Source organism: Rhamphochromis longiceps, linkage group LG11 (assembly GCF_057381845.1).
Source record: "Rhamphochromis longiceps isolate RC_006_pf linkage group LG11, R_longiceps_female_GT1.1, whole genome shotgun sequence".
In the NCBI taxonomy this organism is placed as follows: domain Eukaryota; kingdom Metazoa; phylum Chordata; class Actinopteri; order Cichliformes; family Cichlidae; genus Rhamphochromis; species Rhamphochromis longiceps.
The window spans coordinates 23420306-23437120 of record NC_140567.1 but is presented as its reverse complement, the minus strand read 5'-3'; the positions used below and the strand labels follow the sequence as shown (position 1 = coordinate 23437120).

General features: G+C 40.3%; 2 protein-coding genes across 4 annotated transcripts; both read right to left on the bottom strand.

Annotated features, from left to right (window-relative positions):
• Positions 1-57: 57 nt before the first annotated feature.
• On the bottom strand, positions 58-6960 carry gba1 (glucosylceramidase beta 1). The gene is made up of 12 exons (XM_085423040.1): positions 6815-6960; positions 6600-6677; positions 6254-6445; positions 6020-6166; positions 4339-4472; positions 4092-4264; positions 3903-3992; positions 3648-3795; positions 1778-2002; positions 1180-1343; positions 975-1091; positions 58-890 (listed from the first exon to the last, which is right to left on the bottom strand). Exons 2-12 carry the CDS (start codon positions 6670-6672, stop codon positions 785-787), a joined length of 1569 nt encoding a protein of 522 aa, XP_085279166.1. The 5' UTR covers positions 6673-6677; positions 6815-6960; the 3' UTR covers positions 58-784.
• Positions 6961-8626: 1666 nt separating this feature from the next.
• On the bottom strand, positions 8627-14550 carry dap3 (death associated protein 3). 3 transcript variants are annotated; one of them, XM_085423036.1, is made up of 13 exons: positions 14351-14550; positions 14163-14204; positions 13925-14038; positions 12953-13054; positions 12718-12826; positions 12522-12614; positions 12053-12183; positions 11047-11127; positions 10193-10357; positions 10023-10082; positions 9855-9944; positions 8884-9001; positions 8627-8800 (listed from the first exon to the last, which is right to left on the bottom strand). In XM_085423036.1, the coding sequence occupies exons 2-13, from the start codon at positions 14199-14201 to the stop codon at positions 8715-8717; spliced, it is 1188 nt and encodes a 395-aa protein (XP_085279162.1). In that variant the 5' UTR covers positions 14202-14204; positions 14351-14550; the 3' UTR covers positions 8627-8714. The 3 variants fall into 3 exon arrangements, with proteins under 3 accessions (XP_085279162.1, XP_085279160.1, XP_085279161.1); XM_085423034.1 differs by having other exon boundaries at positions 14383-14550; XM_085423035.1 differs by having other exon boundaries at positions 14394-14548.
• Positions 14551-16815: the final 2265 nt, after the last annotated feature.

Here is a 16815-nt window from a genome sequence, read left to right as displayed (position 1 = left end):
ATATTATATATATGAAAAAAATGTCTATGATAAACTGTCTATGATGTATTAATAAACTGAAAAAAAAAGTCAGTTTCATTTTCATTGCTCACAATCCATGTAATAGTTGTTCCTCCAAATTTCAAACATTGTTTTATTTAGCAAATATGATTAAATAGCAACAACTTAAATTATTTACAGATTCAGTGCATTACATGATTTGATCAGAGCCATGTCAAGCATGTTATTAAAAGGAAATCAAGGCACCAGTGATTACGTAGCACAGGCTAATGTGTATATTCTTTTCAGGCATCATTTTCCCCCCCCCAAGACATTTGAAAGGGGAAATAATGTGTTGAATGTCTGGTTTCCTGTGGTTATTTTAAATGAATACAGGAATTACTCAAGTTATGTTTAAAAAAAAAAAATCACAGCAAAACAAAATAATATGTCTGTGTGATGAAACTTAAAACATAAAACAGCTTTTGTATTAGGGGTTTTTGGACCAAACAGTTGTGGAGACTCCCAAAGCCACACTGAAATCTTTCTCAAGAACTAGGGGCTTATAAGGGCTTTTTTCCTGTTTGTATTCACACTGCCAAAAGGAATGCTGAAGTGATGCAATCGCCCTACATTTATGTCAGAGGTTCCTCTTGCTTGCTTGGTCCAGAGGTAGGAGCTAAACAAAAATTAAGGCCCTAAAATCAGGAGGTTTTATGATCATCCTGTGTGCAAATTCGCAGAGAAATGCTTTTAATGTGGTTCAGCTGAAACAAATATGCAGTCTGAGAAACTGCTTTAATGATCACTGCCTTTTCCAAGCAAGTGTGAGCAGAGAATGAGCTGGAGCAGTGGAGGGGATGTAACCCACAGGAGGGTCCCAGACTTCAAACAGGATGTCTGATGATGATCTAAAAAAGAAAAACAAAGCATAGAAACAGTTCAGTGTTTACCCATCATGCCACATTTCCTACAACAGATTAAATATGCCTTACCTGTTGAGTATGATGAGCACTAGTGAGCCATCAGGTCGGATGAAGGCAGAAAATTCCAGGTGTGTCTCTCCACTGGCAGACACCCCCACTCTCTGAGACCCCTCCCACAGAAACTTGCTGTGTAGAAAGATCATGTAAGAAGATCTCAGTGAAGTAATGGAACGGGTGAAATGTAGCATTCAGTGTGAGCAGAGATCCTGACTACCTGAAGTGGGCCATGCTGTAGAAAGACGGCTGCTTGTAGAAGACATCACGCGTCGCATCCACTATAACAGGGCTGTCCACTAAGTTTTTAACCCAGTTTGGTCCACCGTTCGGGTCCAGCGCCAGGTTCCAATCAGTCCAGCCGACCACATAATGATTCAAGTCCTGCCGTGGAGAAAAACACCCACAGTTTACTATCTGCTACCTCCTCTGTGTTTTGTAGTAAGATGTGTAATTTAGTCAGCCTGCTGAACTAGCATTTTGTTTAACTATCGCAGGGATTGCACGTCTACATAAACAAATTCCTCTGGACTCTCAGAGCGTCTGCAGCCTGAATTCACCCATGCAAAAGAGAGAGAATGGAAGGAGTCCAATTTCCCTTGAAAGAGAGTGAAGAAAGAAGAAACTAAACACCAGTTCCAGCTTGCTTTGATGGCCTGCAGGCCTGCAGTCTCTCGAGTGTGTGCACAACCTGCACTGCAGCACGAAGGGAGGTGACTCACCTTTCTGGAACAGCTCACAGCTTGTCAAATTCTCTTTTTGCAGTGGATCTGACTGAACAAGCACAAACCTCCACGCATCAGATAATATGATCTTACCTCTATAATGTCATGTGCATACTGTTCAGCTCTGTCCCAGCTTCCCAGCATCACTCCTTTGTTTAGCGGGTTCCAACCAGCGCAGGCCTCTGTGCCAAACAGGTAATACTCCGGGTAGAGGTCATGGGTGGTTCCCAGGCTGATGTCAGGTGGCACAACGCTGTCTAAGTACCAGTGGACTGCCACACCATGGATGTACCTTCCTGCATGAATATCACTTAAGACCTGGAGGGACAAGAGGGAAAAAATAATAACGAAAACAAGAAGCACTCAGAGAGCACAAACCTCTGCTAGGGCAGCTCAGTCGCTGGACAGTATTTACTATTAAGGGGAACCTTTCGCATTTTTACATATTCATTTTGTTTTCTTTGTTATTTTGAAATGTAAGAAGTTTTGTAGTGCAGTTAAAACCAATAGCTAATTTTAATATACTTCACATAATTTTGATTGTTTATTGTTTAGTACATTTGTTTAAATGTACACTAATAAATATCAAGTGAAAAAAGTTTTGCTTTGTTTTTAAAAAAAAAAACACTTATTCATAAAACATTGTAAATGTACTCAAATTGGTATTTATTTAAAAGCTATAAGCTTTTACTGTAAAGTAAATAACAATGTCGTAATATATTAACATATTTAGAATCCCCACATATCCCTATAAGCGTATGTTGTCAGGTCAGAGGTCAAACGTGACGTGACATTTTAAATCCTTATATGGTACTTTCTGTGTGTTGACAATACACCATACTTGTAAGAATCATAGTTTCTAAGCATTAAGACTTTTTGTCGATTTTATCAATAAATCATTCAATTTTATCAGAATTCACTCATAACTTCACAGATAGAAAGATGACACACACGTGCAAACCTCCTTGGCAGAGATAAGGAATAAAACTTTCCACGTGGTTAAAGTAACAGCGCCACAATTTTCCAGATCAGTCCTAGAAAAGTATACACAAAATACTGGATTTATTTCCTCCCAAAAGGTTTCAGTAAAGTCTTTAAATATACGTTTCCTCACAGCCGCTGTAGACACTGAGTAAAGTAAATGTCCTTTTATGTGATTCCAATTCCAGTCACGACTCATTTTACCACTATAAACTCTCCTCTGGACTTTCATCGAGTGACACCAAGTTTTTTTTCTTAAAGTCCTTCCCCTAGCTTCAATAGGCTAACTGGAAGCTAATTATAGCATAATGGGTAAATACTGATTTTAATAAGTTATTTGGTTAAATTAGACTACAGGGCCACAGTTTTGCCTGTTGCTTGCATTTTTCTTTTGCAGATCCAACAACTTCCCTATTTTTTGGTGTAAATCAGTCTTTGGAGTTTGTAAGTGGCTAATTCATCCATATATACTTTAATATCCCTCCACAAGTCATGTTAATGGAAATTATGGTTGAAACAGTGATTAACAAGACCTTGAAAAGGAAAAATAATGCACTTCACTCAACATAATTGTGAAAGATGCCTTACAGTGTTAGTGGTTTTGACTTTATTTGTTGAACCACTGCAGAACATTTGCATTAATCTGCTTTTAGCCTGGTTTCATCTGATTCTTAACTGTCGTGAAATAGCAAGACAAGCGTCGTTCTTTGGGTTGATTTCTATCAACAGCTTATCAGATTGACATTTTTTCCTTTGCTGAACAGTTTGGACACCAAGTTTGTGAGACTTGAAGTCAAAAAAAGTTCTTTATTCCCTCTTCCCCTTCTTGTATTTCACTACATTAGGCTTTCAAGTTATCTTGTTAAGATGTTTTGGATTCATTTATTCTCCTAAAACTGATTCATTTTTAATTTCTTATTTGCCTCAGGTAAAATAAAGTTTGCCATGACCTTTCCTGCTACCCTTCTGTTTACTGACTCACCACTTTGGCCCAGTGGGGCAGCAGAATGCGGCTGTCATCCAGTATGAGGATGTGTGTGTGTGGGTATGACGAAGCGTGCAGGGCAGGGCCCAGGTCCAGAGACACCCAGTCCCTCTGCTCCTCAGGAGTGAAGCCCAGGGCTTGAAAACTGCAGTGAGACAAATATGCTTGTCAGTCTGCTGCAAAATTTAGAATCCACAGCTCAATGCTTAACATTTTTTATATGAAAAAAACTTTTAATGCATCTGAGTAGACCTGTAGTTTGTCATCATTCCTGCAGAGGGCTCGTTTCCTGTCGTCAGTGCCCAGAAGGTCAAGTTATATTTAGCATATTCCTCCAGGAACCTGACAGGAAATGATTAAAGCACCAAACAGAATACATTTCTCTTGAATCATGCTCCTCCAATATCTGATATCAATCTGATTTTAAGCCACAGAAGTCACCTGACATAGTACTGAGCCCAGGTTTTATGCTCCTTGCCCCCTGGCTGGCCCTTCAGGGAGCCCTTTCCTGTGAGTGCACCGTTCGTTTTCATCCAGGCGGGGGCACTCCAGGCACTGGCCAGCAGAGACAGAGGACGAGGAGACAAGGCCTGCGCACGCTGCAAGAGAGGGATCTGGAACACAAAGGAGGTAAGATGAGACATGGGCGACAACGGCCGTGTCAGCGTGCGAGACAAAAGACAGACACCTTCATGTTGATGTCTTCTGGGGCCAGAGTGAAATTGTGCAGATCATAGTCTCCAGGTGTGTCAGCATAGGTGTACAGACGTGTGGAGAAGTCACAGCTGGCCATGGGGACACGCACTACACTGTAGCCGATACCTGCCACAAAACACATCAACACAACCAAAGCTGGGGGATAAATCAGTATTATTACTCAACAATTATAGCATTTTATTCCACGGTGTAAAAACTCTTTAAAGAATATGTTTTAGAAGACTGGTGAACAAGCCATGCAATAGATTTCCAGAAATCTGAGGCATCAATAACAACGTCCAAGGAAGCTGTTCTGGCAGGATGCCCTTCATAGTAGCTGAGTCATGGCTGTAGTTGTAGTTTTTGGGCAAGAAAAGAACTCTGCAGGTGTGCTCAACTTTCACAGTCTTTCAACCTCCTCACCAGGAGAAGGCTCTTTCAGCGTTTTCTGCCGACCTACGCCATTGTACTCTCGTCCTAGTGAGCAGCCTCCACACAGAGAGGGGAATCCCAGACAGCCCACTTCCAATGGAGAAGAAAAGAAAACAAAAAACCCACGTACCACCCTTTTTGTCCGTACATTTGCCAGGCAGCTGTTGGTGTTTACTGGTCGACCGCTTTCCCACAGTGCAGTCAGCTTCACTAAAATGATTTCCTCCTTTCAGTTAACCAGATAAACACATCTGGCCTCAGCTTAGGAGGGAAGCAGGACATCTGGGAAGTGGAAAATAATTGAACTAAGGCCATTTTTGGTTAAAATCGTTTTTTCCTTCCTGAATGAAGGTAATTGTGTTGAATGACTGTTGGTTTTGATCTGCTTTTTTTCTTCCTTTTTGGCTGCTCTAAGACATCTACAAGTGTCAATAATCCTGTAATCATGGCACCATCTATTACTTGCCTCAGGCCAGTGATGTCAATGATCAGGGCTTGGCAGGATGTGCACCGTTTTTTGTTCTTCATGTCCTCAGGTTTTATATTTCTAACCAAACTGTAACTGAATTAGATGAGACTCTACTTTATAGAGGGCCCTAATACTAATTTCCAGCTCTATAGCTTTAAACTTTGACTCTACTAGAACAGCTTTGCGTTACAGTTCACCACACTTGCATTTTACTGGGCCTGGGTGCAGTTTCATCCACTGTGAAACAAGCTTTTTTTTTTAGCTCCCTTGCCCCATTCTTTAATGACACTTTCTTCTGATTGGCTGCCCTTCATACACACCAGGTCTAAACAGCAGGTGAGTGGGTTTGCTGTGCTAAGTACCCTTCAGATCACTGGGGACATGCTGTCTCACTGATGTCGTACTACCATTGTAACAGTGTAACAGTAAATGTATAGAGAAAATAAAAAAGGAGACACAATTAGACACAAAACCCTTTTCTAGTTATTCTGCATATATTTGTTACATCTGTGTATATCATTGGGGAATAATTTTATTTTTTAATCACTCAGTCAATTATAACTGGTGCTGATACTGGGCTATGACATGTTTTGATGATCATCATGCTGCTGATGCAAGTTAAAAAAAAGTGCCTTTTAATACCCCAAACTGTCTAACATCTCCTCGTTTCTGTTACCCTTCTTATACCTATTAGTATTATTTTACTGCCTGACTTTGTATCGCCCTTTCGTAGGCTGTAAGGCTATGTCTCCCCGGTACAGTGGCAGTGTACCTTCACTGGAGAAGTACTGCCTCAGCAGCTGTTCCTGTGCACCAGCAGAAAGAGAGAGTATATTGATGGCTGCTGCATCTGTCATCGCCCCTCCAAATCCCCTGGTCTTCTGGTACTTCTGATAGGGAACGATAGTCAACCTGAGCCCTGAAAGAAACACAAAAGCAGACAGAAATGCTCTGCACCTGCTCCAGCATCACTGATGGTATCTTAAAATGCCACTCCTCTACCCACTTTCTCCAGTGCTGTTAGCCCGAACTTCACCCTGACTGGCCTCCAGTCTGCTGCCCGCAATGTTGCTCAGGTAGGACGAGAACTGGCCCAGTGGAGGTAGGCTGACAGATCCAATGCTGTCACAATATGTCGAATTACATTCACACACCACAGAGTCATAGCCAAAGTTTCTGGCAACACATTTATTGTAACCTGGGAGAAGAATAAATCTAGTTAACAATTATTCTTCTGCAGTAATAAAAGACACACAAGCTGTGTGTGTGTGTGTGTGTGTGTGTGTGTGTGTGTGTGTGTGTGTGTGTGTGTGTGTGTGTGTGTGTGTGTGTGTGTGTGTTTTCCTGGTTACCTGCAGAGAGGATCACTTGTGCTGCCACGAAAAGGAGCGCCCACAGGACAGATGACAGAGATGAAAGGGCCATTTTATCTACAAACAGAGTAGTTTTAAACATAGAAGTGCGAGTTTTTATTTAGAAAAACACACGTATCAGACAGAGGTGCGTGCTTTTACTAATATCCTTGTCATACGGCGCACTTTGTAAACGTAGAAGAAGATGTGCTCACCTTAGACGCTCCTGCAGTTTACCTCATGTCCTACAGAGTTACTAGAAAGGTCAGTCCTCCTCACGTTTCTCCAATTTGATCAAATGTCATCCCAAACAACTTTCCCCACTTCCTCCCTATTAGCCAGTCATGTGACGTTACATATGATCACGTGAACAACTATGCAATATTCCGCATCGGCAGCCAGGTGGTGCTATACCTTCATTTTTTCCCCACTTTTTTTTTAGATCAACTTTATTGCAACATAGAGAGCAAGAAGTGCAAAGGAAGAAAATACTAAGCCAATTACGTAACTGCACGATTGGGCAATAGAACAATATACGGAAAATTACAAAAATAAATATTTTTAAATATTTTGTAAATATATTAATAACCTCAGAAAGGTTTTCAGTTCAGCTGATTTTAATTTATATAGCCCCAATTCACAGCAAGCTACCTCAATGCGCTATATTTGAGAAATTATGAACCTGAAAGCTTTGAAAAAAACAATTTAAAATAAATAAATAAATAAATAACAACAGATTACTGCTGTTACTAACATCTTGTAAGGAATAAAAGCTATTTTATTTGAACGACTTTTTCCGATTTCTTCACTGATCAAATAGGCTTTACGCATAAATGTCAAGTTCTTCCTCCATTTCTGTATTGTAATGTCTTTTTCTGTTACGCTAGCTTTTCAGCGGCTTTTCCATTTGGTTATCATATCTGGGTTTCGGGGAGGATGCATCTCTAGGTCTGCGTGATTCTTTTTGTGTCACACGTGTGTTGTGAGACATGACTTCACGTTTGGAAACCTGAGCCAATTAAAATGTGGGACATTGTCGTAATATGTGGGACAAGGGCACGAGGGATAAAAATGCAGTGCAGGCCAACAGGAAATGGGACACGTGGTCTCCAAGCTGGTGAATGTATGAAACTAGACTAGTAGTAAATTTACTAGTACTGCATTTTGAACCAGCTTGCTTTTATTCACCGACATTCGTAGTAGATCATAATAAATCAACAAACAACTTTGGACCATAAAAGTAAGCCAGTGATGTTTGGTTACAGTTTTTAAAATTATTAATTAAAATTTGTAAAATTCAACCCCAGTGAATTATTTATCAACTAGTCATAAAGTCCTGATGACTGCCATTTATCAAATGTTCAGAGAGGCTGCTATATTCTCTTGTAGAATTTACCTCATTAAGTAAATCCCAGAGATATATAGGTGTAGACACTTAATGACTGAAATTACAATTTTCTATTTGCTAGCTGGTTGGTATTGGGGAATACACACTTTTTCCCAGCATATGGTGATCAGCAACCCTTTCCTATGCCTGTGTGAATCCAGTAATCCTGCTCGGTATAGCAGATCCACCTGGACTTTGGTCCTGGTTTTTGAAAAGTGTGTTTCTGACTGTACCTGAAACCCAAACTCCGGGGTGTGAAACAAAAGTCCTGGGGGCCAGAATCACCCTGAGAAAGACTGGACTTTTAACTGCATCCAATTTTAAAGCTTTTCCTAACACCTTCCCCATGGCCACTCACAATATACCAAAGTAATTAAACTTAGATTTCTGTAATTTTACACATTACAGTATCCTATATTAAGATATCTAATTGATTAAATGTGTAGTTAAACTATTTACACTGACAGAAATTGAGGATTTCGGACCACATAAGATCAAAGTGCTGACAAAACCAAAAGCACTATTTTCTTTATTTTAACATTTTATTATCAAAGTAGCACGCATGCATCATAGTTTACAACAGTATACATATTACAGACATGGACACATGTATGTTCTTGTATTTCTAGTAGACCGATACTGTGTGTGTGTGTGTGTGTGTGTGTGTGTGTGTGTGTGTGTGTGTGTGTGTGTGTGTGTGAGAGAGAGATTTTAATCTGTTTGCATCCTCATAAGAAGCCACAAATTCTGTCCAACATTGATGGATTCTTGTTGCTCAAGAAGACGAGTTCTTTTTTCCCTTCCTCAGTTCGACCTGATTAGAGGAAAAAAATTAAAATATTAGAAACACAGCCTAAATTACGTGTTATTAGTGTCACCATCACCATCCTCGCTCACTCTGTGGGTGCTGCAGCCAGTGGCGGTCCATATAGTAGAGGCAACAGCTCTCAAACTCCTTCTCGCTGTAGTTGGGCACAGAAACTGGAATGAATGGATCCATGCTGTCAAACCCCCTCTGATGATGAAAACACAAACAGAACACAAAACATCAAATCTCACTTTCAACCATGTTTAAAGCCTTTCAATACAGCTGATGATCACTTACATACTGACAATAACTTACAATATAAAAATAGAGAACGTATGAATCATCATAAAAATGCAAAACATGCACTGCAGGCTCTAACAAATATCAGTCTTTACATAAGATAGATGCACTAAAGGGGAAAAAAATCAATAATGCACATTTCTAAATATGAATTAATGCATTTAAAAGAAAAGAAAAAGTTCAGGTCAAGCCCACACAGTGTGAACTTACATCACCAACACTTTTTAATGGGGGGGGGGATCAGAATGTTTTACGAGCCTGCTTTGAGTTTTATTGTTTAATCGTTATCCAAAGTAAGAAGTGGGCGACAGAGATGGATTTATCGGTCCATCTGCAAATGAATCTTGTGACACGCATACCTCAGACAAATATGGCTGTGATGAACAGAACGGACTGCATTGGCACAGTCACGCTGTATAACTGCAAAACTGAACCCAGCGAGCAGAATGGGAACAGTAACAGAAGCATTCACATTCATGCTGCTGCATAGAAGAGCCAGCTTACTAAAGAAAGAGGGCGTGTATGCACTAAACAAAGAATAAGATTCATCCTTTGTTGACAAATGTCACAAGAAATCTGTTTTCTGACAATATTGCTGGTTATGCAGCAGGATTTGATGCTCACAGACAACAAAATGTTGCTCAGTCTGCAATTTCCTGACTAATAGCCGAAACTGAAAATGACAAGCAAAGACTAATCTGCCGTCACTGCTTGAGGGCGAGTGCTACAGATAATAAAGCACAATCAAATGACCTCTAACCTCTCCGAGCAGCTCTTGAGGCAAGTAGGCAGATTTGGGGGTGTAGAGCGATCCCGTCTGGGACAGAGTGGCGATAATGGCGCCTCCAGTCTAAAACGAGAGAGAGAGAGCGTTAATGGAAAATCTCTTCAACGTAATATTCTCGTAAACACCTTGTGCTCTTCTCACCCAGTCGTTCCTCATGAGCTTCCTCAGGTTATAAATCAAAGTGAGCTCCTCTGGATCGACCTGATAACAGTGAGAAAGTGAGACGCATGAGATTTTCCATCTGTGGCAAACGTAGAAGAAGCCTGAAAACATCTTTGAGGAATAACAGGACTCTATATGTGTCTTCTCACAGCACTCTTATCCTCCTTCTTGATGGTGGATCTTCCCCACAGGCCATTGACACCATCCACTGCCACGGCCAAGTGGAAGTCTGAACCCGGTTGCCCGCTTTGCAGCCTCAGCTCCTTCATCACCGCCCCCACAACATCACTGCTGCTCTTCACACGAGATATACCCTAGAGTGATGCAATACCATTTGTTATGGAAGCAAAATCAAGAATATAAATAACAGTAACTCTGCAGCAGAAGAAAATCTGAGTTATTGTAGCGTGTGGGTGGGACGGGGAAGCCTGTAAACATCCAGCTGTTTGATACAGAAGCCAAAAGAAGAAAGGAAAAAAAACCTGGCTACCCGTCTGTCTACTCGCTGTTGTAGGATAATTGCTTAATATAAGCTTTATCCATATATATGACAAGCTTACCCCTACATTTAAAGAAAAAAAGAAAAAAAAAAAAAAAAAAAAAAGAAGAAAAAAATATTTATTTATATATATATATATATATATATATATATATATATATATATATAAATAAATAAATATATGCACCATCTTTTAAAGAAATGGGAATAATGAGACAACTGATACAAGTGGGAAATTGACAAGCTGCATATAAATTCCTGCAGCATTTGTCAGCATGCATGGTGCAAAAGTATTGTTCTGATCCATCAGTGCTCAGTTCATTCGCTATTGATCTCCAGCAAGCACAGGCAAGGTGAAAGATGAAACTTTAATGACCTGTGTGTTGGGAATCAGTCAGGCAGGACAAAAGAATCAGTAACAGGATGATGAAAATGTTTTGGAGGGTAAACACAAATCCTCTAAGCAACAGAACTCCCACTTATTTGTACAGAGGGAGGACTCACCTGATCCACCAGCTCTCCTAGCAGACTTCCCTCCTCGGTGAACTCTCTCTTTGTCCACATGTAGCGATGCTTTGTCTTTATCTGGCAAAGAAACAGAAACATTAAACTCTCATCATTTCTATTTGAATTCCTCACCAGACTTTTACCCAACCCTTTCAATGTTTCTCATAGTTTTAGATTTGCTACCTTGAACTACTTTTATGCCCACTTGCATATGTGCACCTGCAATATATACTGAATCTCCTCCAGTGTGTTCAAATGGCAACCTTAGGGTTTTATTTTGAGAAAGAAGTGAAAGTCAGAGGAGAACAGATCTGGTGTGTAGGGTAGATGAGGAGCCAAGATTGTGTTAGTGTAGACAGAAACTTCCTGCCATGGTGAAATCACAGATTCATAAGTACAAGTAGTCAGAACAGAACATCGTAAAAATGGAAGTGGTCTGGACGTGCATAAGGAGAAGACTTGAAGACGGAATCTAACGAAGGAAAATTTAAGCCAGTTATAGTAATTTTCAAGTTTGGTGGTTACATATGGGTACATATATTTACTATTTATAGACATTTTTTTTCTAGGGGGGTGCATTTAGTAGAAAGGACAGTATAGATTAGCCATTAAAGTAGGGACAGAAAGAGGGCGAGTGGCTGGAAGTGAATGAAGTGGACTGGGATCCAAACTACTGGATCAATAATGATCACAGTTTATGGCACACGGGTCGTCTGCTCAACCAGGTGTGCTATTGGTGGAACATTTTTTCTTTAAAATGTTACACAAGTTTGGATGAAGACCATCGCTGAAATTTACATGCTACAGGAACCTGTGTCTCCATGTCAAACATACCATTTTCCGGGGTAAAGACGGGTAGATTTAAATGGTGTCATTTAATAACTTAAGTTAGTCCTAAACTACATCAAAGCCAGTACTTGTCCAGCTTATTGATAAGCCTTTATCTCACTTTGAATACTCAAAGTACTCTAAATACTGCGTATTACTGTGTCCATATTGTTACCTTTGAAAGGAAGCGTTCGTTGGTGAGCCTGAAGTTGCGTAACCATGTCGTGGCTTGTAATGGCTGATCAAAGCGAGACGCGTTATAGGATGAAGGCAGCAGCTCCTTACAGTTCTTCACCCATTGATGAGCTGCGCGAGCAAAGAAGATACTGATCGTTAACTTCTCACGAAGGAGATGCAGCGATTGTGAAATAATATATTCATCATTAAAAATAAATAAATAGGTTTAAAGACCTTTAAACCGACACCACACTCTTTCTGAACGACTAATACATTTATCATTGGATTTGCAAGCAGGGTGGTTGAAAGTTGATCGCATACAACAGAAAAACATCACTAAAGGTCATTTTATTTGCTGACAGGTTGATGCCAGTCAACGAGCCACATAACAGGCCATTGAATCAGCGCATCCCAAACACTTTCTTACTGTTTACTAATCAGACATTTAGCCGGTGTGTCTGTCTCACCATCAGGAATATGAAGCACCAGCCATCCCTGTGTGTAGCAGAAGTGGACAGCGTGACAGAGAGAAATCGTCTTCCCAGTACCCTTCTGCCCATCTGAACACCTTGATAAGGACAACGACTGCTTTAATCAGGATCAAGAGCTAGAGTGCGTTCACTTTTCTGTAAGCGGCAGCGCAGGTGTGTTTCTGAAGGATACAAAATAAATATCGCAGAGCAGGTTTGCTGTAGTCTGTTTTTTTCAGGTAAGAGATGACCTCAAGGCTTGGCTGCCTCACCATGATGCAAGCTTCGTTAAATGTCTTCACCTAAAACCATGGAGAAGAATTTATCAGTGCTGCTTAAATCATTTAAGAAAAACTACACTGTAATCTACAAACAAGGTCACATTTGTAACTTTTCTATGCAGATCTCACATCCAAGGATGAACTTACCTGTTGCTGATAGCGCCAAGGGAGGCCTGAAGGGAACAGCGTGCGGATATGTGCAGAGGGCAGAGTGTAGTACTGTCCGATGTGCGTCTCTGAATGACATGCCTGGAAGGAAACGCAGGTCAAACTCATAAGCTTTTTTCAGTCATTTCAATTAAAGGGACAACAAATTCCAAATATCTGATTTAAGAATAAGCAATGCAGTCGCATTTCTATAAAAGCTGCAACAAAATGTTTTTAAATTGGATCTTTGTCAGTTGCTCAGCAACCCTCAGATTGCCCTAAACAGAAATATATACTCGTCCTCTATATAACAACATTTTATCCACCATCCTGTAACCATTTTCACCGTATAAATCTCAATCTGGCTGTAATGGTCACGAACGAGTTCTCATGCAGTTCATGCAGCACAAACAAAAATCTTCAGGACAGCAGAAGAAAGAATGAAACACCGTAAAATGAAGACTGACAATGCTCACTGACAAATCTTTTGAACAGACACCAAATTCTGTGAGTGCGTCGCTTTTCAAGGCAACACATTTATGCAACATAACCTGAACGTAAAAAAAATTCAGCTAGATCAAACACAATTTCCTCTATTCAGAAAAATAACAACTTATAGTAAAAAAAAAAGGAAAAAAAGGAACAAACACTAATAAATGTAAAGTCTAACATGTGGCTTTTGACCTGAAATAGAAGATAATGCGTTTTCTTTTTGTTTGTTTTTTCATTTTGGTAAGTTTGGACCTTTTGTTTGCTATAGCTGATTTTTAGTCTTAAAAATTTTTTAAAATAAAGATTTGTGTTTAAATAATTTTCCCTTCAGTGTGTTGAACGGCAGTGGTGGTTTGTTCATCTGTTTTGCTTTTCTTTGTTAAGTTAATGTTGGGCAGGTACATGTTTAATAGACTAATGATTCAACACTTATCCCAACAACACGAGTATGAATCCAGCTTTGCCTCATGTCTTGCTTACCGGGTCGCTCTCCGGTGTCCTGAAGACTGAGAAAGGTTCCGGTTCCGAGTCTACAGCCACAGCCTCCTGCTGCTGCCTGCGTCCACCGCTGTGAAGGGACCTTACGTGGGTTACCTGCAACATTTTGCCACAACAGCTGTTAGTAAAAACATTTTTGACCTGACAGTTTTGACAATAAAGTGAAATATTTAAGTACTGTCCAGGTTACGAAGAAGCAGCTTCTAAAGCCTATCCTCACCGTTGGCCGTAGCCTTGAGGACAATCTGTGAAGAGCCATGACCTGAAACAGGGTGGACAGAGAGAAACAATTCAAAACGCCAGGATATATAAACACACACCAGTGTCCTGTAACCTTGCATAAACAGTTAGCTAACAGCTAGCTGTGTCGTCCTGCAGACACGTATGTAATAAGTAACGGGAACGAACCCAGAGCCGCGCGGACGCTGAAAGCTGCTCACCTGCGACTCACTTCATTAAATGTTCAGTGAGGAAGATTTCGACAAACGTCATCTGCTGAAAAGGCTCTCCAGACTCCGGTCACGGAAAGTAAATACTGCACAAACCGAGCCGATATCAATGTGCCAGACCTGTCATGGACACCGCCATCATGCTGCACACAAAGGAAGTGACGTGACGCGGTGGTTTAGCCAATCAGACCGCACGAGGCGAGGCGACAACAAATGAGGAAAATGGAGTTTATCAGACTTTGGCGTTTGGCCTCTGATAATTACGGTACAGTTATTATGACTGTTTAATACATTATAAAGGGTAAAGACAGTGATCTTTAAAGCATTAGATATATCCCTGTTCTCCGGATTTAGGTAAGATTAACAGCAACGGTACAGTAATCTCAGTTAACCATCAGATTAGTTGCCTGGAGATTAAACAAAAAAAGTTACAAGGCTCGTGATGAATATTCATGATGAGAAATTAATCAGCTAAATGTCTTTGCTCATGCAATATACTTCGTGTTCTTCTTTAGGGATCACCTCTGCAGATCATCTGTCTCCATCTCAACCTATCCTTAGCATCCTCCTCTGTCACATCAACCCTCTGCGTGTACTCCTTCACTACATCCACCAATCTTGAGGTCTTCCTCTTTTCCTCCTGCCTGGCAGCTTCATACTCTGCATCCTTTGTCCAGTATATCCCTCCTCTGCACATGTTCGAACCATCTCAGCCTTGTCTCTCTAACGTTGTCTCCACCTGCTCAACCTGAGCTTTCCTGTTTATATACTCATTTCTGATCTTTTTCATTCTTCAGTGAAAATCTGAGCATCTGCAACTCTCCCACCTCCAGCTGTCTTTTTGTCACTGCTACCATACATCATAAGAGATAAAGATAAAAATGTGTATTTGCAATTTGGAGACATACACTAAGGTCTAGGTAACTCTTAGAGATTAGAGTCAAAGTCAAATAAATACTCTATAAATATATATCTCTTTATGGTGTATAAAACAGTGCACACTAAGGTTTTTGTTTGTTGTTGTTGTGTTTGTTTAAAAAATATATATATAGAAAAGAAGTAACATGTAAATTAGTTTCAGCTATGAGACGGTAGTTCCCAAATTCCAGTGTAGTATGAGAAAAATATTGCACAGTCATTTAGATATTTACTCCACATTGAAATGTGTATTGCATAGGAATATATATTGCACTAAGTAAATGAGATTTTGTATGTTTTAGTTTGTCTCTATGTTTGCTTTGCCATCAGTCTCATTACTATCTTCTAAACCTTCCCTTTCACTCTTGCTGCTGTCCTTCTGTCACAAATCACCCCAGAGACTCATCTCCCCTCACTCCATCCTCTCTGCATGCTATTCTTCACCTCTCTTGTGCACTGTCTGTGGCTTTGAATCATTGATCCCATGTATTTCAATTCACCAAGTCACCACCTTGACTACCTCTGCTCCTTGCAGCATCATCTTTCCTTCTATTGCCCTCTCATCCACACACATCTATTTTGTCTTGTTTCTACTGGCTTTCATTCCTCTTTTCTCCAGAGCACACTTGCACCACTCTAGACTCTCTTTCCCCTGCTCCATGCTCTATAAACCACAGTGTTGCCTGCAAACATCAGTCCACAGAGACTTCTGTCTTACCTTATTTTTCAGCCTGTCCATCCAAACTACAAACAAAAAAGGGCCTCAGAGATGATTTCCGATGTTATTCCTCCGACACCCCGAACCCATTTGTCACCTACTCCACACCTCATCATTGTCTTGCTGTCCTCGTGCTTGTCCTGCGTGAGGATATGCCTCCTTCTCCTCTCTTGACAACCTATCGTATACTTTCTCTAGATCTACAAAGATACAGTAAAACTCCTTCTGACCTTCTCTATACTTCTTCATCAACACCCTCAAAGCAAACATCATGTCCCCACCTCTCCTCTTAACCTAGCTTCAGCAACTCTTTCCCGTAACTTTATGGTGCATTTCATCAGCTTTAACCCTCTGTGGTTACTACAGTTCTGCACTTCACCTTTGTTCTTGAAAATCAGTACCAATGCACTTCTCTGTTTCTCAGTCATCCTCTCACTCTCCAAGATTGCGTTAAAGAATCTGGTAAAAAAAAAAAAAAAAGAAAGAAAAAAGTCCACTCTCATCTTTCCTAGACATCCCATACTTTTACAGGCTTGTCATCTGGACCAACCACCTTTCTACTCTTCATCCTCTTTATAGCAGCTCTTCTGAAATCTAATCTTCTGAAATTCCTGATCCACTAACTTTCCTCCATCTGTCCTCCTCTCTCTCTCATTTCCGTTATTCACAAGCTTCTCAAAGTACTTCTTCCATCATCTCAACACTCTGTCTTCACTCTTAAATAAATTTTTATCTCTGACTTTATTTCTTCTGTATGTTTTATCCTTTAGGTCAGAGTATCAGAGTCC

Excerpts from the sequence above, each read along its gene's own strand:
- gba1 (XM_085423040.1), bottom strand. The coding sequence starts at position 6,672 with ATGGCCCTTTCATCTCTGTCATCTGTCCTGTGGGCGCTCCTTTTCGTG. Across the intron at positions 6,446-6,599 it reads ACAAGTGATCCTCTCTGCAG|GTTACAATAAATGTGTTGCC; the intron begins GTAACCAGGAAA and ends TTCTTCTCCCAG. Across the intron at positions 1,344-1,777 it reads ATGCACATGACATTATAGAG|GACTTGAATCATTATGTGGT; the intron begins GTAAGATCATAT and ends TCTCCACGGCAG.
- dap3 (XM_085423036.1), bottom strand. The coding sequence starts at position 14,201 with ATGGCTCTTCACAGATTGTCCTCAAGGCTACGGCCAACG. Across the intron at positions 12,827-12,952 it reads CTTGGCGCTATCAGCAACAG|GTGAAGACATTTAACGAAGC; the intron begins GTAAGTTCATCC and ends CCATGGTTTTAG. Across the intron at positions 12,184-12,521 it reads GGTGCTTCATATTCCTGATG|CTCATCAATGGGTGAAGAAC; the intron begins GTGAGACAGACA and ends TTGCTCGCGCAG.